Below are 19498 nucleotides of genomic sequence, written 5' to 3'. Positions count from 1 at the left end.
TCTAGCCCTTTCCTTTGGTGTTTTAGAGCCATTTTAGTGCCTTAAAGTTCGGGTCCCCATTGACTTCAATGGGGTTCGGTGTCCGGGAAAAGTTCGGTAAAAGTCCGGGACACGGACCCGGACTTTTTTTTAAAGTTCGGCCGAACCCGTCGAAAACGGACATCTAGGTGTCCGCTCAACCCTATTTACAACCAATCCTCGTTCCCATTTTATTAAACTTAGATTATGCCCATGCATTGGATCAGGGGCTTTAAATGGTCAGCTTTAGCATTTCTGGCAGAAATTAAAAACCGTGGGTTCTGATCAATTCTGCTTATTAACTTTTTTTTACAGCGTTCTAAAAAAAAAAAAGAATGCTAAGCACATTTAGAAACATCTTAAACATGCTTCTTTCACTGCAGTAATTCATGCAAAAGGAGCCCTAAACAAGTATTGAGTGCATACAATAATGTACATGTGAATACTTTTCAGTAAGCCAACATTTCTGTAATAAAAATCCTTTTTTTTATTGGTCTTATGCAATATTCTACTTTTCTAAAATACTGAATTTGTGGTTTTCACTAGCTGTAAGCCATGATCATCAAAAATTGAAGAAAGAAATGCTTGAAATATATCACTCTGTGTGTAACACATCTATATAAATTAAATGAGTTACACTTTTTGAATTGAATTACTAAAATAAATTAACTTTTTGATGATATACTAATTTTATGAAACGCACCTGTATCTCTTATGGCACTTTTCCACTGCAAGTACCGGCTCGTACCGGCTCGGCTCTACTCGGCCCTGCTTGGCCCGGTTTGCTTTTCCACTGCTGGTACCGCATGGTATAGTGTCGGAATGGTTCGGTATGGTACGGTATAGGTTTGCTTTTCCACTAAAGTAGTACTAAAGTTAAGTGGGTGGGATAACAACGGGGTGGGTGGGATTCTCTGACCAATCAGTGGCTAGTAGTGACTGCATGCAAAGGATTGTGGGATATGGTACCAGTTTGGTACCTGTTGGAACCACAATCAAGTAGGTACTGTTTTTTCAGAGCCGTACCGTACCGTTCGGTTCCATGCAGTGAAAAAGCAAACCTATACCGTACCGTACCGAACCGTTCCGACCCTATACCATGCGGTACCAGCAGTGGAAAAGCACAAAAGCGTGCCGAACCGGTACGGTTCCATGCAGTGGAAAAGCGCCATTAGTGTTCCTTTGGTGCTATTTACCATATCGTAAACGCTAAAGCAGGTTGATGATTTAGGGGCAATGCCCCCACCTTTACCAATGATACTGGGTAAGCTTCATCAGAGAGGTTCTCCTGGGCCCAACTGCACTCTAAATAGGAATCAAAAATGGCTGTGCCTATCTGCCTAAACAGTGTCCAAAACACAGGTCCTCAAGTAAGATAATACAGTATGAAAATTTTTGAAACCTTGACTCTTAATTGTATAGAATAGAGAAATGCTTTTATGAAAAAGAAACATCTGCCAGCTGGTAAGTGCACAGGCTACCTAAATAGAGAAAAAACTGAATACTGAATACATTGTTTGGGTAGTACCTGACACTTTAGCAATTTAGTTATATATTTTGATCAAATTGAAAGGAAATCTGATGTATTGTGTCCAGCTTTAGACCAACTGCATACTGTGATTAAACTTTTTATTAGATTATGATTTCAATACTGCATTTTTGGAGGGTTTTATTTGAGGTGTGTTTAGCCAAGTCAGTCAACTTTTCCTTTATTTTTAGGGTTGAGTGAGCAAACCTTTCTAATGACTTGGACAGCAATATATTAATTATTTTGAAGTTGCTTTACAATTGTTTAATGTTGCCAAGCAGATTACCAAATGTTTAATGTTAAATCATCATGTCAAGCATATAAAGCAGTGGAAAGATGAGCAGTCAAATACTTGTAAACATTAATATTAGTAGTTAATGTTTTGTGGCACTCCCAGTTTTCCATATATAAAGGAGCAGAATGAATGGAGAGCATATTGAGAAGGACATTCACTTAGAAAAGCACACTTTTAGGCCATCCTCTCACATCCATCATCATGAGTTACAGTGGTCACTAGGGTTGAGCGAACACCTAGATGTCCGTGTTCGACGGGTTCGGCCGAACTTTAAAAAAAAGTCCGGGTCCGTGTCCCGGACTTTTACCGAACTTTTCCCGGACACCGAACCCCATTGAAGTCAATGGGGACCCGAACTTTAAGGCACTAAAATGGCTCTAAAACACCAAAGGAAAGGGCTAGAGTGCTGCAAATGGCAGCAAAACGTAATTAAGAGCATGGCAAGTGCTCTGCAAACAAATGTGGATAGGGAAATAACTTAAAACAACAAAAAAAAACAGAAAAATAAAACAATGTTCTTCTTCATCTCTGAAGGACGAGGCCCATATGGAGTAGGAGGGAGGTTAAGGTGGTGGTGGATGTGGCGGTGACATAGGCGTGCGCACAGGGTGTGCTGGGTGTGCCTGGGCACACCCTAATCACCTAGGGCACATAGCATTGCCAGTGAGGAGATGGGAAAGATCTCCCTGGGACCTGCTCTGCTCTATTTCTCCTTGCCTACAGGTACATGGCCCCGATACATTACTCTCCCTGCTGGCAAACACATGCATGTGTATTTCAACTTTGGGGTGCACACCTTAATGCAATAGGCTGCGCACACCTATGGGCGGTGTAGGTGGAAGCGGCGGTGGAGGAGGACCAGGGCCGGATTAACAGCATCATGGGCTTGGTGCTGAGGATTTTGAAGGGCCTTAGGGCCGTGCCTTGCCATGCACCCAGAGGAGGAAGGGTGCAGCCATGCATGCCTAATTCAACATGGGATGCTGTCTCTGAAGCCCATAAACACATCCATGCATCGCCAACTGTCCCTCCTTGTCCGGCCTTCACGCTGTGTGGGGAGGTTCTGAGGGTGCTGCCTGGGGAAGCGAGCATAGAAGCCAGACTTCTGTGTTTACAAGTGACAGAAGAGCGGTAACAGTGAATATGGCCAACCCGGGGCCTATATAAAAGGTAGGGGCCTGGAGCTGCAGCTCCAATAGCCCCTACATTAATCTGGCCCTGAGGAGGAGGACGAGGTAGCCAACACTGCTTCTTTTCACAAATTTTAACTGAGGGTACACCCCAAAAGAGTGAGAAAGAGCAAAAATGGAACAATGGGTGGGTAAGGTCGGTATCCATTGCTATTCTGCATAAGGTACGGAAAAGTCCCGTGGGATCCATGCCTGGTTCATTTTAATGAACGTGAGCTTGTCCACATTGTCTCTGGACAGGCGGCTGCGCTTGTCTGTTATAACGCCCCCAGCCGTGCTAAATACCCGTTCAGATAATACACTGGCTGCAGGGCACGCCAGCACCTCCAAGGCGTAAAGGGCAAGCTCAGGCCATGTGCCCAAATTGGAGACCCAGAAGTTGAAGGGGGCAGACCCGTCATTCACTACATGTAGGCGTGTGCACACATACTGCTCCACCATGTTGGTAAAATGCTGCCTCCTGCTAAGACGTTCCATCTGAGCTGCTGGTGCTGCTGTTTGTTGTGGCGTGCTGACAAAGCTTTTCCACATTTCGGCCATGCTAACCCTGCCTTCTGAGGTGCTGGCGGTGCCCTGGTTGCGTTGGCGACCTCCTCCTCCTCCTCCTCTGCCTTGTGCTTCCACTGTGGCCCCGCTGTCAGATGGGAATGCCAGCAGCATGGCGTCTACCAGCGTGCGCTTGTACTCGCGCATCTTGCGATCGCGCTCCAGTGAGTGAATTAAGGAAGGTACGTTGTCCTTGTAACGGGGATCCAGCAGCGTGGCCACCCAGTAATCAGCACAAGTTAGAATGTGGGCAACTCGGCGGTCGTTGTGGAGACACTGCAGCATGTAATCGCTCATGTGTGCCAGGCTGCCCAGAGGCAACGAAAGGCTGTCCTCTGTGGGAGGTGTATGGTCCGTGTCCTCTGTATCCCCCCAGCCACGCACCAGTGATGGCCATGAGCTGGCCTGGGTGCCACCCTGCTGTGAACATGGTTCCATCTCCTCCTCCAGCTCCTCCTCCTCCTCATCCTCCTCATCCTCCAGAACTGTGCCCCTGCTGGACAATTGCGTCCCTGGCGTTTGCGTGTGCAGGAATTCACCCTCGGAGCCCCTTGCGAATGACTGCCCTGAAAGCCTTGGAAATGTTACCTCTTCATCCTCCTCCTCCTCCTCATCCTGTGCCACATCCTCTTCCATCATCGCCCGAATTGTTTTTTCAAGGAGGCATAGAAGTGGGATAGTTAAGCTGAGAACGGCGTCATTGCCACTGGCCATGTTGGTGGAGTACTCAAAACAGCGCAACAAGGCACACAGGTCTCGCATGGAGGCCCAGTTAAATTAAATAGCGGAATAGAAAATATGATCCAAAAAAAGTGTATGTATATCACACGTACACAACCACACTAGGCCCCAATTACTATTGTTTGTACCCCTAAAAGGCTAGATGAGGAGTAGGGGGAGTATGGAACAGGCAGCACCCTCAAACCTTCAGAAGTATGAGATGAACCCCAACAACTTGGAAAGGTGGATCTCTCTCACACGTACCGACACAGACTATCCCGCAATTCAATTGATCCTCAAAGGTTTTTATTGAATAGCGGAATAGGAAATATGATCAAAAAAAGTGTATGTATCTCGCACGTACACAACCACACTAGGCCCCAATTACTATTGTTTGTACCCCTAAAAGGCTAGATGAGGAGTAGGGGGGGTATGGAACAGGCAGCACCCTCAAACCTTCAGAAGTATGAGATGAACCCCAACAACTTGGAAAGGTGGATCTCTCTCACACGTACCGACACAGACTATCCCGCAATTCAATTGATCCTCAAAGGTTTTTATTGAATAGCGGAATAGAAAATATGATCAAAAAAAGTGTATGTATCTCGCACGTACACAACCACACTAGGCCCCAATTACTATTGTTTGTACCCCTAAAAGGCTAGATGAGGAGTAGGGGGGGTATGGAACAGGCAGCACCCTCAAACCTTCAGAAGTATGAGATGAACCCCAACAACTTGGAAAGGTGGATCTCTCTCACACGTACCGACACAGACTATCCCGCAATTCAATTGATCCTCAAAGGTTTTTATTGAATAGCGGAATAGGAAATATGATCAAAAAAAGTGTATGTATCTCGCACGTACACAACCACACTAGGCCCCAATTACTATTGTTTGTACCCCTAAAAGGCTAGATGAGGAGTAGGGGGGGTATGGAACAGGCAGCACCCTCAAACCTTCAGAAGTATGAGATGAACCCCAACAACTTGGAAAGGTGGATCTCTCTCACACGTACCAACACAGACTATCCCCCAATTTAACTGATCCCCAAAGGTTTTTGATTAAATAGCGGAATAGAAAATATGATCCCAAAAAAGTGTATGTATATCACACGTACACAACCACACTAGGCCCCAATTACTATTGTTTGTACCCCTAAAAGGCTAGGAGTAGGGGGAGTATGGAACAGGCAGCACCCTCAAACCTTCAGAAGTATGAGATGAACCCCAACAACTTGGAAAGGTGGATCTCTCTCACACGTACCAACACAGACTATCCCCCAATTTAACTGATCCCCAAAGGTTTTTGATTAAATAGCGGAATAGAAAATATGATCCCAAAAAAGTGTATGTATATCACACGTACACAACCACACTAGGCCCCAATTACTATTGTTTGTACCCCTAAAAGGCTAGGAGTAGGGGGAGTATGGAACAGGCAGCACCCTCAAACCTTCAGAAGTATGAGATGAACCCCAACAACTTGGAAAGGTGGATCTCTCTCACACGTACCAACACAGACTATCCCCCAATTTAACTGATCCCCAGAGGTTTTTGATTAAATAGCGGAATAGAAAATATGATCCCAAAAAAGTGTATGTATATCACACGTACACAACCACACTAGGCCCCAATTACTATTGTTTGTACCCCTAAAAGGCTAGGAGTAGGGGGAGTATGGAACAGGCAGCACCCTCAAACCTTCAGAAGTATGAGATGAACCCCAACAACTTGGAAAGGTGGATCTCTCTCACACGTACCAACACAGACTATCCCCCAATTTAACTGATCCCCAAAGGTTTTTGATTAAATAGCGGAATAGAAAATATGATCCCAAAAAAGTGTATGTATATCACACGTACACAACCACACTAGGCCCCAATTACTATTGTTTGTACCCCTAAAAGGCTAGGAGTAGGGGGAGTATGGAACAGGCAGCACCCTCAAACCTTCAGAAGTATGAGATGAACCCCAACAACTTGGAAAGGTGGATCTCTCTCACACGTACCAACACAGACTATCCCCCAATTTAACTGATCCCCAAAGGTTTTTGATTAAATAGCGGAATAGAAAATATGATCCCAAAAAAGTGTATGTATATCACACGTACACAACCACACTAGGCCCCAATTACTATTGTTTGTACCCCTAAAAGGCTAGGAGTAGGGGGAGTATGGAACAGGCAGCACCCTCAAACCTTCAGAAGTATGAGATGAACCCCAACAACTTGGAAAGGTGGATCTCTCTCACACGTACCAACACAGACTATCCCCCAATTTAACTGATCCCCAAAGGTTTTTGATTAAATAGCGGAATAGAAAATATGATCCCAAAAAAGTGTATGTATATCACACGTACACAACCACACTAGGCCCCAATTACTATTGTTTGTACCCCTAAAAGGCTAGGAGTAGGGGGAGTATGGAACAGGCAGCACCCTCAAACCTTCAGAAGTATGAGATGAACCCCAACAACTTGGAAAGGTGGATCTCTCTCACACGTACCAACACAGACTATCCCCCAATTTAACTGATCCCCAAAGGTTTTTGATTAAATAGCGGAATAGAAAATATGATCCCAAAAAAGTGTATGTATATCACACGTACACAACCACACTAGGCCCCAATTACTATTGTTTGTACCCCTAAAAGGCTAGGAGTAGGGGGAGTATGGAACAGGCAGCACCCTCAAACCTTCAGAAGTATGAGATGAACCCCAACAACTTGGAAAGGTGGATCTCTCTCACACGTACCAACACAGACTATCCCCCAATTTAACTGATCCCCAGAGGTTTTTGATTAAATAGCGGAATAGAAAATATGATCCCAAAAAAGTGTATGTATATCACACGTACACAACCACACTAGGCCCCAATTACTATTGTTTGTACCCCTAAAAGGCTAGGAGTAGGGGGAGTATGGAACAGGCAGCACCCTCAAACCTTCAGAAGTATGAGATGAACCCCAACAACTTGGAAAGGTGGATCTCTCTCACACGTACCAACACAGACTATCCCCCAATTTAACTGATCCCCAAAGGTTTTTGATTAAATAGCGGAATAGAAAATATGATCCCAAAAAAGTGTATGTATATCACACGTACACAACCACACTAGGCCCCAATTACTATTGTTTGTACCCCTAAAAGGCTAGGAGTAGGGGGAGTATGGAACAGGCAGCACCCTCAAACCTTCAGAAGTATGAGATGAACCCCAACAACTTGGAAAGGTGGATCTCTCTCACACGTACCAACACAGACTATCCCCCAATTTAACTGATCCCCAAAGGTTTTTGATTAAATAGCGGAATAGAAAATATGATCCCAAAAAAGTGTATGTATATCACACGTACACAACCACACTAGGCCCCAATTACTATTGTTTGTACCCCTAAAAGGCTAGGAGTAGGGGGAGTATGGAACAGGCAGCACCCTCAAACCTTCAGAAGTATGAGATGAACCCCAACAACTTGGAAAGGTGGATCTCTCTCACACGTACCAACACAGACTATCCCCCAATTTAACTGATCCCCAGAGGTTTTTGATTAAATAGCGGAATAGAAAATATGATCCCAAAAAAGTGTATGTATATCACACGTACACAACCACACTAGGCCCCAATTACTATTGTTTGTACCCCTAAAAGGCTAGGAGTAGGGGGAGTATGGAACAGGCAGCACCCTCAAACCTTCAGAAGTATGAGATGAACCCCAACAACTTGGAAAGGTGGATCTCTCTCACACGTACCAACACAGACTATCCCCCAATTTAACTGATCCCCAAAGGTTTTTGATTAAATAGCGGAATAGAAAATATGATCCCAAAAAAGTGTATGTATATCACACGTACACAACCACACTAGGCCCCAATTACTATTGTTTGTACCCCTAAAAGGCTAGGAGTAGGGGGAGTATGGAACAGGCAGCACCCTCAAACCTTCAGAAGTATGAGATGAACCCCAACAACTTGGAAAGGTGGATCTCTCTCACACGTACCAACACAGACTATCCCCCAATTTAACTGATCCCCAAAGGTTTTTGATTAAATAGCGGAATAGAAAATATGATCCCAAAAAAGTGTATGTATATCACACGTACACAACCACACTAGGCCCCAATTACTATTGTTTGTACCCCTAAAAGGCTAGGAGTAGGGGGAGTATGGAACAGGCAGCACCCTCAAACCTTCAGAAGTATGAGATGAACCCCAACAACTTGGAAAGGTGGATCTCTCTCACACGTACCAACACAGACTATCCCCCAATTTAACTGATCCCCAAAGGTTTTTGATTAAATAGCGGAATAGAAAATATGATCCCAAAAAAGTGTATGTATATCACACGTACACAACCACACTAGGCCCCAATTACTATTGTTTGTACCCCTAAAAGGCTAGGAGTAGGGGGAGTATGGAACAGGCAGCACCCTCAAACCTTCAGAAGTATGAGATGAACCCCAACAACTTGGAAAGGTGGATCTCTCTCACACGTACCAACACAGACTATCCCCCAATTTAACTGATCCCCAGAGGTTTTTGATTAAATAGCGGAATAGAAAATATGATCCCAAAAAAGTGTATGTATATCACACGTACACAACCACACTAGGCCCCAATTACTATTGTTTGTACCCCTAAAAGGCTAGGAGTAGGGGGAGTATGGAACAGGCAGCACCCTCAAACCTTCAGAAGTATGAGATGAACCCCAACAACTTGGAAAGGTGGATCTCTCTCACACGTACCAACACAGACTATCCCCCAATTTAACTGATCCCCAGAGGTTTTTGATTAAATAGCGGAATAGAAAATATGATCCCAAAAAAGTGTATGTATATCACACGTACACAACCACACTAGGCCCCAATTACTATTGTTTGTACCCCTAAAAGGCTAGGAGTAGGGGGAGTATGGAACAGGCAGCACCCTCAAACCTTCAGAAGTATGAGATGAACCCCAACAACTTGGAAAGGTGGATCTCTCTCACACGTACCAACACAGACTATCCCCCAATTTAACTGATCCCCAAAGGTTTTTGATTAAATAGCGGAATAGAAAATATGATCCCAAAAAAGTGTATGTATATCACACGTACACAACCACACTAGGCCCCAATTACTATTGTTTGTACCCCTAAAAGGCTAGGAGTAGGGGGAGTATGGAACAGGCAGCACCCTCAAACCTTCAGAAGTATGAGATGAACCCCAACAACTTGGAAAGGTGGATCTCTCTCACACGTACCAACACAGACTATCCCCCAATTTAACTGATCCCCAAAGGTTTTTGATTAAATAGCGGAATAGAAAATATGATCCCAAAAAAGTGTATGTATATCACACGTACACAACCACACTAGGCCCCAATTACTATTGTTTGTACCCCTAAAAGGCTAGATGAGGAGTAGGGGGAGTATGGAACAGGCAGCACCCTCAAACCTTCAGTATGAGATTGTGTTCACTGTACCCCACAAAGATTGAGTTCACTGCACCCCACAATGATTGTGTTCACTGCACCCCACAAAGATTGTGTTCACTGCACCTCACAAAGATTGTGTTCACTGTACCCCCCAAAGATTGTGTTCACTGCACCCCACAAAGATTCTGTTCACTGTACCCCACAAAGATTGTGTTCACTGCACCCCAAAAAGATTGTGTTCACTGCACCCCAAAAAGGATGTTGTTCACTGCACCCCAAAAAGGATGTTGTTCACTCCACCCCAAAAAGATTGTGTTCACTGCACCCCACAAAGATTGTGTTCACTGCACCCCAAAAAGATTGTGTTCACTGCACCCCAAAAATGATTTTGTTCACTGCACCCCAAAAAGGATTTTGTTCACTGCACCCCAAAAAGGATGTTGTTCACTCCACCCCAAAAAGATTGTGTTCACTGCACCCCAAAAAGATTGTGTTCACTGCACCCCACAAAGGATTTTGTTCACTGCACCCCAAAAAGATTGTGTTCACTGCACCCCAAAAAGGATGTTGTTCACTGCACCCCAAAAAGGATTTTGTTCACTGCACCCCAAAAAGATTGTGTTCACTGCACCCCACAAAGGATTTTGTTCACTGCACCCCACAAAGATTGTGTTCACTGCACACCAAAAAGGATTGTGTTCACTGCACCCCAAAAAGATTTTGTTCACTGCACCCCAAAAAGATTGTGTTCACTGCAGCCCAAAAAGATTGTGTTCACTGCAGCCCAAAAAGATTGTGTTCACTGCAGCCCAAAAAGATTGTGTTCACTGCAGCCCAAAAAGATTGTGTTCACTGCAGCCCAAAAAGATTGTGTTCACTGCAGCTCACACACAGAAAAATGGATGTGGATCACTGACACCTGCCTATCTCCAATCCCACACCACACAGCAATATCGATTGTAGTTTGTAGAACACAGTTTCCCTAAAATTCAGCAGACTCTGTCCCTAACAGGATTGAGAAGAGATCGTAGATCAGGATTGAGTGCAGACCCCACCCCCCACACAGCAATATCGATTGTAGTTTGTAGAAGACACTGACCCTATATAATTCAGCAGACTCTATCCCTAAAATGCCTACAACTCGCCCTGCCTAAACACTCCGACCTGTCCCTCAATTCTATCCGGACACAAATGGTTTTTTCCTGCCTATCTTTCCCTAATCAGCAGCCAGCACGTTGATGTGTGCTCTGTCCCTGAATCTAAGCAGCATAATGACGCCGCTGCGGCTGCCTCGAACTTATAAAGACTTGGTCACATGCTTCAGACGGCCAATCACAGCTACTGAGACATTTGCAGGCATGGCTGGGATGGCTTAAGGCACACCAGTTAAACGATTGTTGATTGGCTGTTGAAAGCCCGCCATGAAAAGAGCGCCAAAGCATGCAAAACCCGGAAATAAAACGACCGAACACGGATTTTTACCCGAACATACAGTAAAGTGTCCGTGTCCGTGTTCGGGTACAAAAAATCCAATTATTCGGTACGAACACGAATAATACAGTCCGTGTTCGCTCAACACTAGTGGTCACTCCTCTGCTGGATTATACCATGGAAGCTGCCATGTTGGTAGGCATCTGTCTAAGATCCAAAGCCACACATCTCATTATGGAGGATCTTCAATTAGCCATCATGGAGGATCCCACTCTTCTCACCACCATGGGGGTTCCTATGCTTCTCATCATGGAGCATCCCATAATTTACATCATGGAGGTTCCCATACTTCTCACCATGGAGGGTCCCACAAATTCCATTCTTCAGGTTCTCAAAGTTTTCATCACAGAGGATCCCAAGCCACCCATCATGGAAGTTTCCATAAAGTCCATCAAAATAATCACTATAGAGCTCCCAGTGTACATGGAGGATCAGGAGGCAAAGGAATCTCCATATCCAAGCATGTTCATGGAAGTGCTCACTCCGACAGCCATAGAAGCATTATTAGTCATCATGATTTATTTAATGTCAATGGGAAGGAAACCATGCAGCAATTGAATAATCGCTTGGCTACCTACTTAGACAAAGTCCGCTTCCTAGAGCAACAGAATGCCCAGCTTGAAAGGAATATCCGGGAGTGGTATGAGAGGAATCAGCCCAGCACTTTACCTGACTACAGCTGCTTCTTCAGAGTCATTCAAGAGCTTCAAGGCCAGGTAAAAATATGAACTTGTCTACATACATAGTGTAATAATTAGGACATTTTTTTGACACAGATTATTATTTTTTTTTTATGAACACTTTTTAAACCCACCCTGACACCTACATCTTTATAATTTAAAAACATATTGGACATATTAGGCATCTAAAGGGATACCAGATTACATATTTTATACAGCACCCGAAATGGGTCTCAGGGCATTTCATTCATGCTTTCGGGCACTCTGATGAAGACATGTACTGGATAAAAATCATGATTTTAGGACTGTTTGCGTCAAAGGTATTGAATAAACAAGGACTCAAGATGAACAAATATCTGTACTTGCTGGAATTGTTGTCAGACTGAAAAATTAAAACTAACTTCACATCTAAGGAATGGCACGCAGTAATATATTACATTTTGTTTTTAGGTTCAGATATGCTTTAATATAGAAGCCATTTTAGACTGAAAAAATGCTATAAAGAATTTGACAATAGTTTCCCTCAATATGATTATTGGACTGTGCACAGTAAAACATTAAAGAGATACAAAACACACACTGTTTACTTTACATTATCACTTCTCTCCATCTATGGATGATGGCTCTGTACAATATACAGCAGGTAGTGGGTTCACTCAACGGGACCCTCAGCAGGAGAAGTTTTCCAATTAATGTCAATGATTCAGCGGGGCACAGCCCATCTTTCTTAAGACTTGGCAACAGCTAGGCTACACAATCTCAGACTTTAGCAGAGACACAGACAAGGAGGGAGAACAGCAGGATCGACACATTTTTTGCAGTATACAGAAAATAAATCCTATAGTGACTGTTACGAAAAAATGAAGATATGCTCCATTTTTTCTGCAGCACACTGTATGGCACTGGAGAACACTGCAGTAAAGGGCTGAGCAGAGACCTGAATGGAGTGTACGCTTTGTACACTTTCAATAAAGTAAAAAAAAGGTAAACAGTGTCTTGCGTTGTACAACTCAAGGCACCGCTCATCACCATTGCCACACCACAGATATCAGTTGAATGCTATAAGGGAATGTTTTAGCATGTGGCTAGTGTGAATGAACCCTTAAGTCATATTACAGTGCAAGCCATAATAGATATGCAATAAGCTACCTTAATTGATTCAGAGCAAAGTTCAGTTTAATACACTCCATGAATTTAACCTTTGCAATATACAATTAACACCTATATTTTTCCAGATTTCCTCAACTTCTGTGGAAAATGCCAGGATTGTATTACAAATAGACAATGCTCGTCTAGCAGCAGATGACTTCAGAAACAAGTAAGCCTTTCTATATTTCATGTCTTTCATCATTATTATCATTATCAGCATTAATTGCTTTTGTCTTCCTTTTGTCACCAGGTATGAAATGGAACGCCAGCTGGGAAGCAGTTTTGAGGCTGATGTGAATAGACTTCGTATACTACTGGAAGAACTGAGCAGGGAAATATGTCATCTACAGACACAAGTAGAAAACCTTCAGGAGGAACTGCAGCTAATGAAGATGAACCATAGGGAGGTGGGATGCTTGCTACCCCTTTTTAAAGCTAAATGTGTTGTCACAGAGCAGGTGTAAATAATGTCAAACTAATAATGTTGCTTTATGCTCCTCTGAGGTATGCTGCTGTCCTAGGCCACCTGTGGAAAATTGGCAACTTTGGCAACTTTTTAAATCTTTTATCTTTATTTAATTGTCAATGAACTTAAATGGTCTGAGAAATGTTTCAAACTATTCTCAAAACATTTACCTATTGACATAAGCCCAAAAGCCAAGACAACACAGGTCCTAAAGTACACATTATGGAGATCTGCATATATGCACCCATAACACAACTAGTTTCTAACACTTCTTTTTACAGGAAGTCAACGCTTTGCAAGCTCAGTTGGGTGCCAGGGTCAATGTGGAAATGGTTGCTGCTCCATCGGCTGATCTGAATAGAACCTTGTTTGAGATCAGAGAGCAGTATGAGAATCTGATGGAACGGAATCTGAGAGAGGTGGAAACTATTTTCCGACAACGGGTAAGTCTTTTTGTAGACTGAAAAAGCTTGTTAAACCTGTTAGAAAAGTAGTGTGATAGCTATCTATTACATTTGGATCATTAGGCACTATTACTTCATGGTTATATTCCAGTAAACAATAAATATTGATGAGAACATGATCGGCTTTATTTCTCAGTTGTATTGAACAATTCCAATCTTCCAGTTACACTGAAGATCGGGACCACTGCTCTCATGCAGAGATCTTCAGAGGTCCACCACACCCCTTGCACAGTCACAACTACTCTGGCCAACTGGCCACGCTCATGCTTCCTGATCAGCGATGTGAGTGTTTATTGGGGCACTGGTGCGACTAGGCTTTAAGGCTGTTGCCTAAGAGCATAAAGGACAAAATGAAGTGGCATAACTTAAAAGATATTAAAACTAAAAGAAAAGTACAAATCAACTTAAGCCTAGCTATTGTATATTTGTAATATGTTTCTTCAAAGATTAGAAATAAACTCTCTTTGACTTTATGTATAAAACGATATGGAAATCAGCCTTCATATATTAAGGGGTACATGACTCTAACAACCGTTCTATTCATATAGACTGAGGAACTGAATCGTGAAGTTGCTTCTGGTTCTGAACGACTCCAGTCTGTACAAACTGAAGTCATTGACTTGAGACGTACCATTCAAACCTTGGAGATCGAACTGCAAAGCCAGCTCAGCTTGGTAAATATTATTGCCAGCCAAATATTAAACGTTGTGTCAATGGCCAGTTGCTGGTAGTTTAAGTCTGTGAGCATCTTCGGTTCATTCTGCAAAGACTAACAGTATCTACTGTAATTACCTGTTTTTTTTTTATACAACCTTTCTCTATATTTTCCCAGAAAACAGCTCTAGAAAACACATTGGCAGAGACAGAAGCCACATTTGGGGCTCAACTTGCCCAATTACAATGTATGATCAACAATGTAGAGTCCCAGCTGGCCCAGATGCGATCTGACCTGGAACGTCAGAATCAGGAATACAAGATCCTGATGGACCAAAAGACTCACCTGGAGATGGAGATCGCCACCTATAAGCGCCTATTGGAAGGTCATGATATCCAGTATGTATTTCACACAGGACAAGCAACTTAATATTCCTTAAAACATGCAGTCCTCAATGTATAGCAACACCTATTCACATTGAATCTTTTAAGAGGAAAGAAATCATTTTTATATCTGAATTTATTCTGAATAATATTCGATCAGCTACCAGAATAGAACAGCTTCATTTTAAGACCAAATGGTTAATAAAATGTTCCCATTTTGTTTATCAATATATTAGTTAAATCAAGCCATACAGAATGGTCAAAATACCATATATTTCTTCAATAACCTTAACTGTGTGTTTTAAATTTCAGCACTTCAAGTCAACCTTTTCTAGGAGGCAGTCATGGTATGTAAACATATATTGTCTTAAAGTAATTGTAAACATATCGTTTTTTTCTAAAATAACAAATATGTCATACTGATCTGCACTGTGCAATGTTTTTGCACAAAGCAACCCGGTCCTCCTCTGCCCACTCTCCTGGCTCCTCCCCTGCTGAGTGCCCACTATAGTAAGTGACTTGCTATGAGGGCACTCATGTGGGCTTGTTCCACAGCCGGCTCTGTGTGTCTATAGACACACAGAGTATGGCTCGGCCCTACCTCTACTGACTGTGATTGACAGCAGCGAGAGCCAACGGCTCTCGTGCACAGGGCTGGATCAAGATCGGGCTCAGGTAAGTATAAGGGAGGTATAAGGGAGGGCTTGGGACTGCACAGAGAAGGTTTATTTTAGCCTAAGCCAAAAAAAAAAAAAAACTTCTTAGGCTTTAGAACTACTTTAAATAGCAGGGCATGAGGTGGTAGAAATATGTGTAGAACCTAAAATATGGGAAACATTTTAACTATTACGTGGACATTTAAACATTTATTTCAGCCAAATATATTTACAAAATGTTATCTGAAATTCACATTGCATAAATCACTATGTAGCCAGATATTTCTAGGCCCTTTTTGCCAATGAGTTCCATAGCAGTCACATTATCTGCTGTGAATTTTGATAGGCCCTTGTATATGAGACAAACAGCATTCAAAGTGGCAATATTATAAAAAGATTAGACAGAAACCTGCTTCCCTTTGTACCATCTGCAAATGGTGGGCTTTGATCCAGAAATGAGTAAACAGTAGTTTTCTGCTGTGAAAATGTGGAATAGTCTTGCACATGAACTGTTTTTAGCTGTAGACAGTTTCAAAAAAAGTTGTATGCATTCATGATACTGCAAAACATAAAGGGCTAACTACATTTTCAAATACATAGTTGAATGTTTGTCCAGGGCAACCTTTCTCAACAAGTCTTGGGGTATGCCTGCTAAAATCAATAGCTCATGGTACATAAGCAGGTTTCTCAACTTGACTAAATATGTGACGATAACAATGATAATTGAAATATGGTGGATTGATAGGAAAAACAAAGACAAGTTGCATCCCTTTATAATGTGACATAGATGTTTATTAATTTTAACTACTGTATCTTCTACTTTTAGGATCTCACCACGCAGTGAAAGTTCACCATGTAACTAGCCCTACTCATCATCAACATCATCAAAGTCATCATCAACATCATAATCACCATAATGTATGCTAATGTGTTTCTGGAGACCTCTGTGGATAATTGTATTATCCTATCTTTAGAAGGTATTTTGGTGTCTTCCTCTGTCTTCTTATGTGGCCTTCGGAATTTGCTTCACCTATGCAAAACTTGGCATGAGACATGAACTAGATTCCCCAAGATACCCAGTAGATACAACTGAAATTATGCAAGGTTTAGGATAAGTTAGATATGTGATCATTTTTGTAGGTTAGTGGTAGGTAAACAATTCAAGTTTATCTAAGTTGTAAGTTAATTTCAAGATGTTGACCCACAAGTTACAAACACTATGGAGTTCTGGCCTTTGAACACTTTATAAAGATCTAGAATGAGAGAAGATATTTCAGTGTACCCAACATTTTTTTAGGGATTGCATAATCCTAGGGCATAATATATGACTTTCCATTAACTTTTTTCTTGGAGCACGTTTAATACTTTTAGGGCCCATGTACTCTATCTTGTTACAATAATGCATTTTAATGAACAGATGTTGTATCAACATGTAGAGCAATGTGTTTCAGTGCCATTTATTGTGTAACAGCATTGAATGGCACCCCATTCTCCCACCTGAACAGAATGCATCTATGCTATAGCATGATGCAGTACACCACACGGTACAATATGGGTGCATTGGAGAAAACTATAGAGGTCAGGAATTCTTACCTGCTTTGGGGCCCATTCAGAACAAATATTCTGTGGTAATGGAGTGCACCAAATGCCCTAAAAGTGAGTTGTGGTTTATGCAGCAACAGGCCCTTATGGTATTGTACATACAGTTGCAAGGAAATTGGCTTCACTCAAAAAAAGTGAGCTGCACCATAATCAGTCATTTTGATTTACAATGATCATATGCAAAATTAGTTAGGATATGAACAAGTCTGATCAGTAATGAAATGTGCCTATAGTACGTGAAAGCATACATAAAACACATGCTTAATTCAAGTGGAACTCTAGTTTTCTGTTGTGACTTTAGGGAGTTTTCTTAACATAATCCTGTGCAGATTTTATTATAGAGTTGTGAATTTAGGCAGTTTTCATAACATAATCCTGTTCAGATTTTATTATAGAGTTGTAGTATTGGTTTTATAATCATATGTTATAAACCTATTTGTATTGTCCACCACTGTACATATTAATGGAATATTAGCATGCAAAATGCATATTTTATTGCGGCGGACATACTAAGGCCTTGATTCTGGTTATTTAGAATGTGTGAGGGTTATTTTGACTACATATATATATATATATATATATATATATATACAGTATATGTACTCGTGTTGTACTACTGCAGTAATCTGGGTGAATTTTGATCATCGTTATCTTGTCCTTTTCACTCAATCTTCAATAAACAATTCCTATCTTGTTCATGCAATCAGTTGTGTTTGTGTTGTTAATGATGCACACATTTTTTTTTTTCTGCCAAACTAAAAATGTCTAAATAAGCTTTTATATATATGTAAATAAATAAGTGTCCACAAGGCACTAATGGGCCAGTACCTAGGATAGCAAGACTGGAGGAGGCAGCGCCTAGATTGAGAATTGATTGTCCATCCAGACATTTGTGGCTTATTGAGCAAGTAGGCTGTAGGGGAAAGGGGATGATGGGAGGAGTTCAAGCCTTTATAGTTATGAAAGTATATAAATCAGACCATATGCTACCTCCTTAGCTGATACTAGAGGAAGTTTTTATTAAATAACACCATGACAGAAGGTCACTTATAAAAGGGCATGACCATTAAGGTGTGCCCAGAACAGCTTGATATCTAGCTATGGACCTGCAAAAAATACGATCTACCTAAACCAGTATGGATTATTAAAAATCACTATTTGAAGTGTGAACAATAAACATGGTTAAAAAGGGTAATATTAGTCAAGGTGATAAAAAAATACTTTCTAGGAATATTTCACATACAGTATATACAAAGCAAATCAGCTAAATACGTTTTTAAAAAAGTACATTTAAGCCCCTAATAATTTATTGAATCATTAGTCATGTTATGCTCTGGACTGCAGAGTGGAAGGGCTCTTCTTTGGATATCCACACAGTATGATGTGGACATTTATCACTGACTGTCCAGTTGCAGAGTTCCCTCAGGCTCTAGAAGACTGCAGTAGCATACTGATGTCAGGGTAAGAGGCAGCAACAAAATTGCTAATGGCTATCCCAAACTGTAGTAGTTATAATAGTATCCAATAAACAGTTTGATTTTCATGTGGTTTTGAATTGTTCCACCCAATTAAAGTATAGATTTAGATGAACATTACAGCTACAATTATTATTATTTGGAAGTAACTCCAAAAAAGATTTATGTTTCAAATTATAGTTCCCCTATGGCCTCTTTCACACGGCCGCTCCGGTTTTTTGCTCCACTGCGGGACTTTTTTTTTTTTCACGAAGCGGATGACACTTGTGTCATCCGCTCTGTATGTCTGCATATCATCCCATCCATTTGCGGATGATATACGGACATAATGTAAGTCTATGGGCATTGCCGATGTCAGCGGATGACACCGCTGACATCCCATTTTGCTTCCTTTCCATTTTTTGAACGGAGGAAAAATAGGGTTCTGTTCCATTCCAAAAAACGGAACAGAACTGAAAGGATGGAAATCGGATGTCAGCGGATGGTATTCCGCTGACATCCGCAATGCCATTGACTTACATTATGTCCGTAAATCATCCGCAAAAAAATAGGATGATTTGCGAACATACGGAGCACCTGTGTGAAAGGGCCCTATCTGGGGTACAAAGGTTCTTCCATTCCACTATGTTTCCATTGGGATTGGAAAAGATGTTAGGCTTTGATGCCAAATGAAAGGATGCCATTGGAGGCTTCAATTGTTACTGATTTTTATGCTAAGGGTTTCATTGTAGTAGCAGGGGTCTCTGCAATCCTCTCAATTAAGTAATGCATTT

General features: G+C 41.8%; 1 protein-coding gene across 1 annotated transcript; it reads left to right on the top strand.

Moving 5' to 3' along the window:
- Positions 1-1966: 1966 nt before the first annotated feature.
- Positions 1967-16575, top strand: LOC309567465 (keratin, type I cytoskeletal 19-like; the record flags this gene model as incomplete). Its single annotated transcript, XM_082272854.1, has 9 exons — positions 1967-2064; positions 11287-11911; positions 13111-13193; positions 13275-13431; positions 13772-13933; positions 14503-14628; positions 14787-15007; positions 15305-15339; positions 16475-16575. 9 exons carry the CDS (start codon positions 1967-1969, stop codon positions 16573-16575), a joined length of 1608 nt encoding a protein of 535 aa, XP_082128980.1.
- Between the last annotated feature and the right edge of the window lie 2923 nt (positions 16576-19498).

Source organism: Pelophylax lessonae (genome assembly GCF_965119305.1).
Source record: "Pelophylax lessonae genome assembly, chromosome: 11".
Classification (NCBI taxonomy): Eukaryota; Metazoa; Chordata; class Amphibia; order Anura; family Ranidae; genus Pelophylax; species Pelophylax lessonae.
This window is presented reverse-complemented; position numbering and strand designations above follow the sequence as displayed.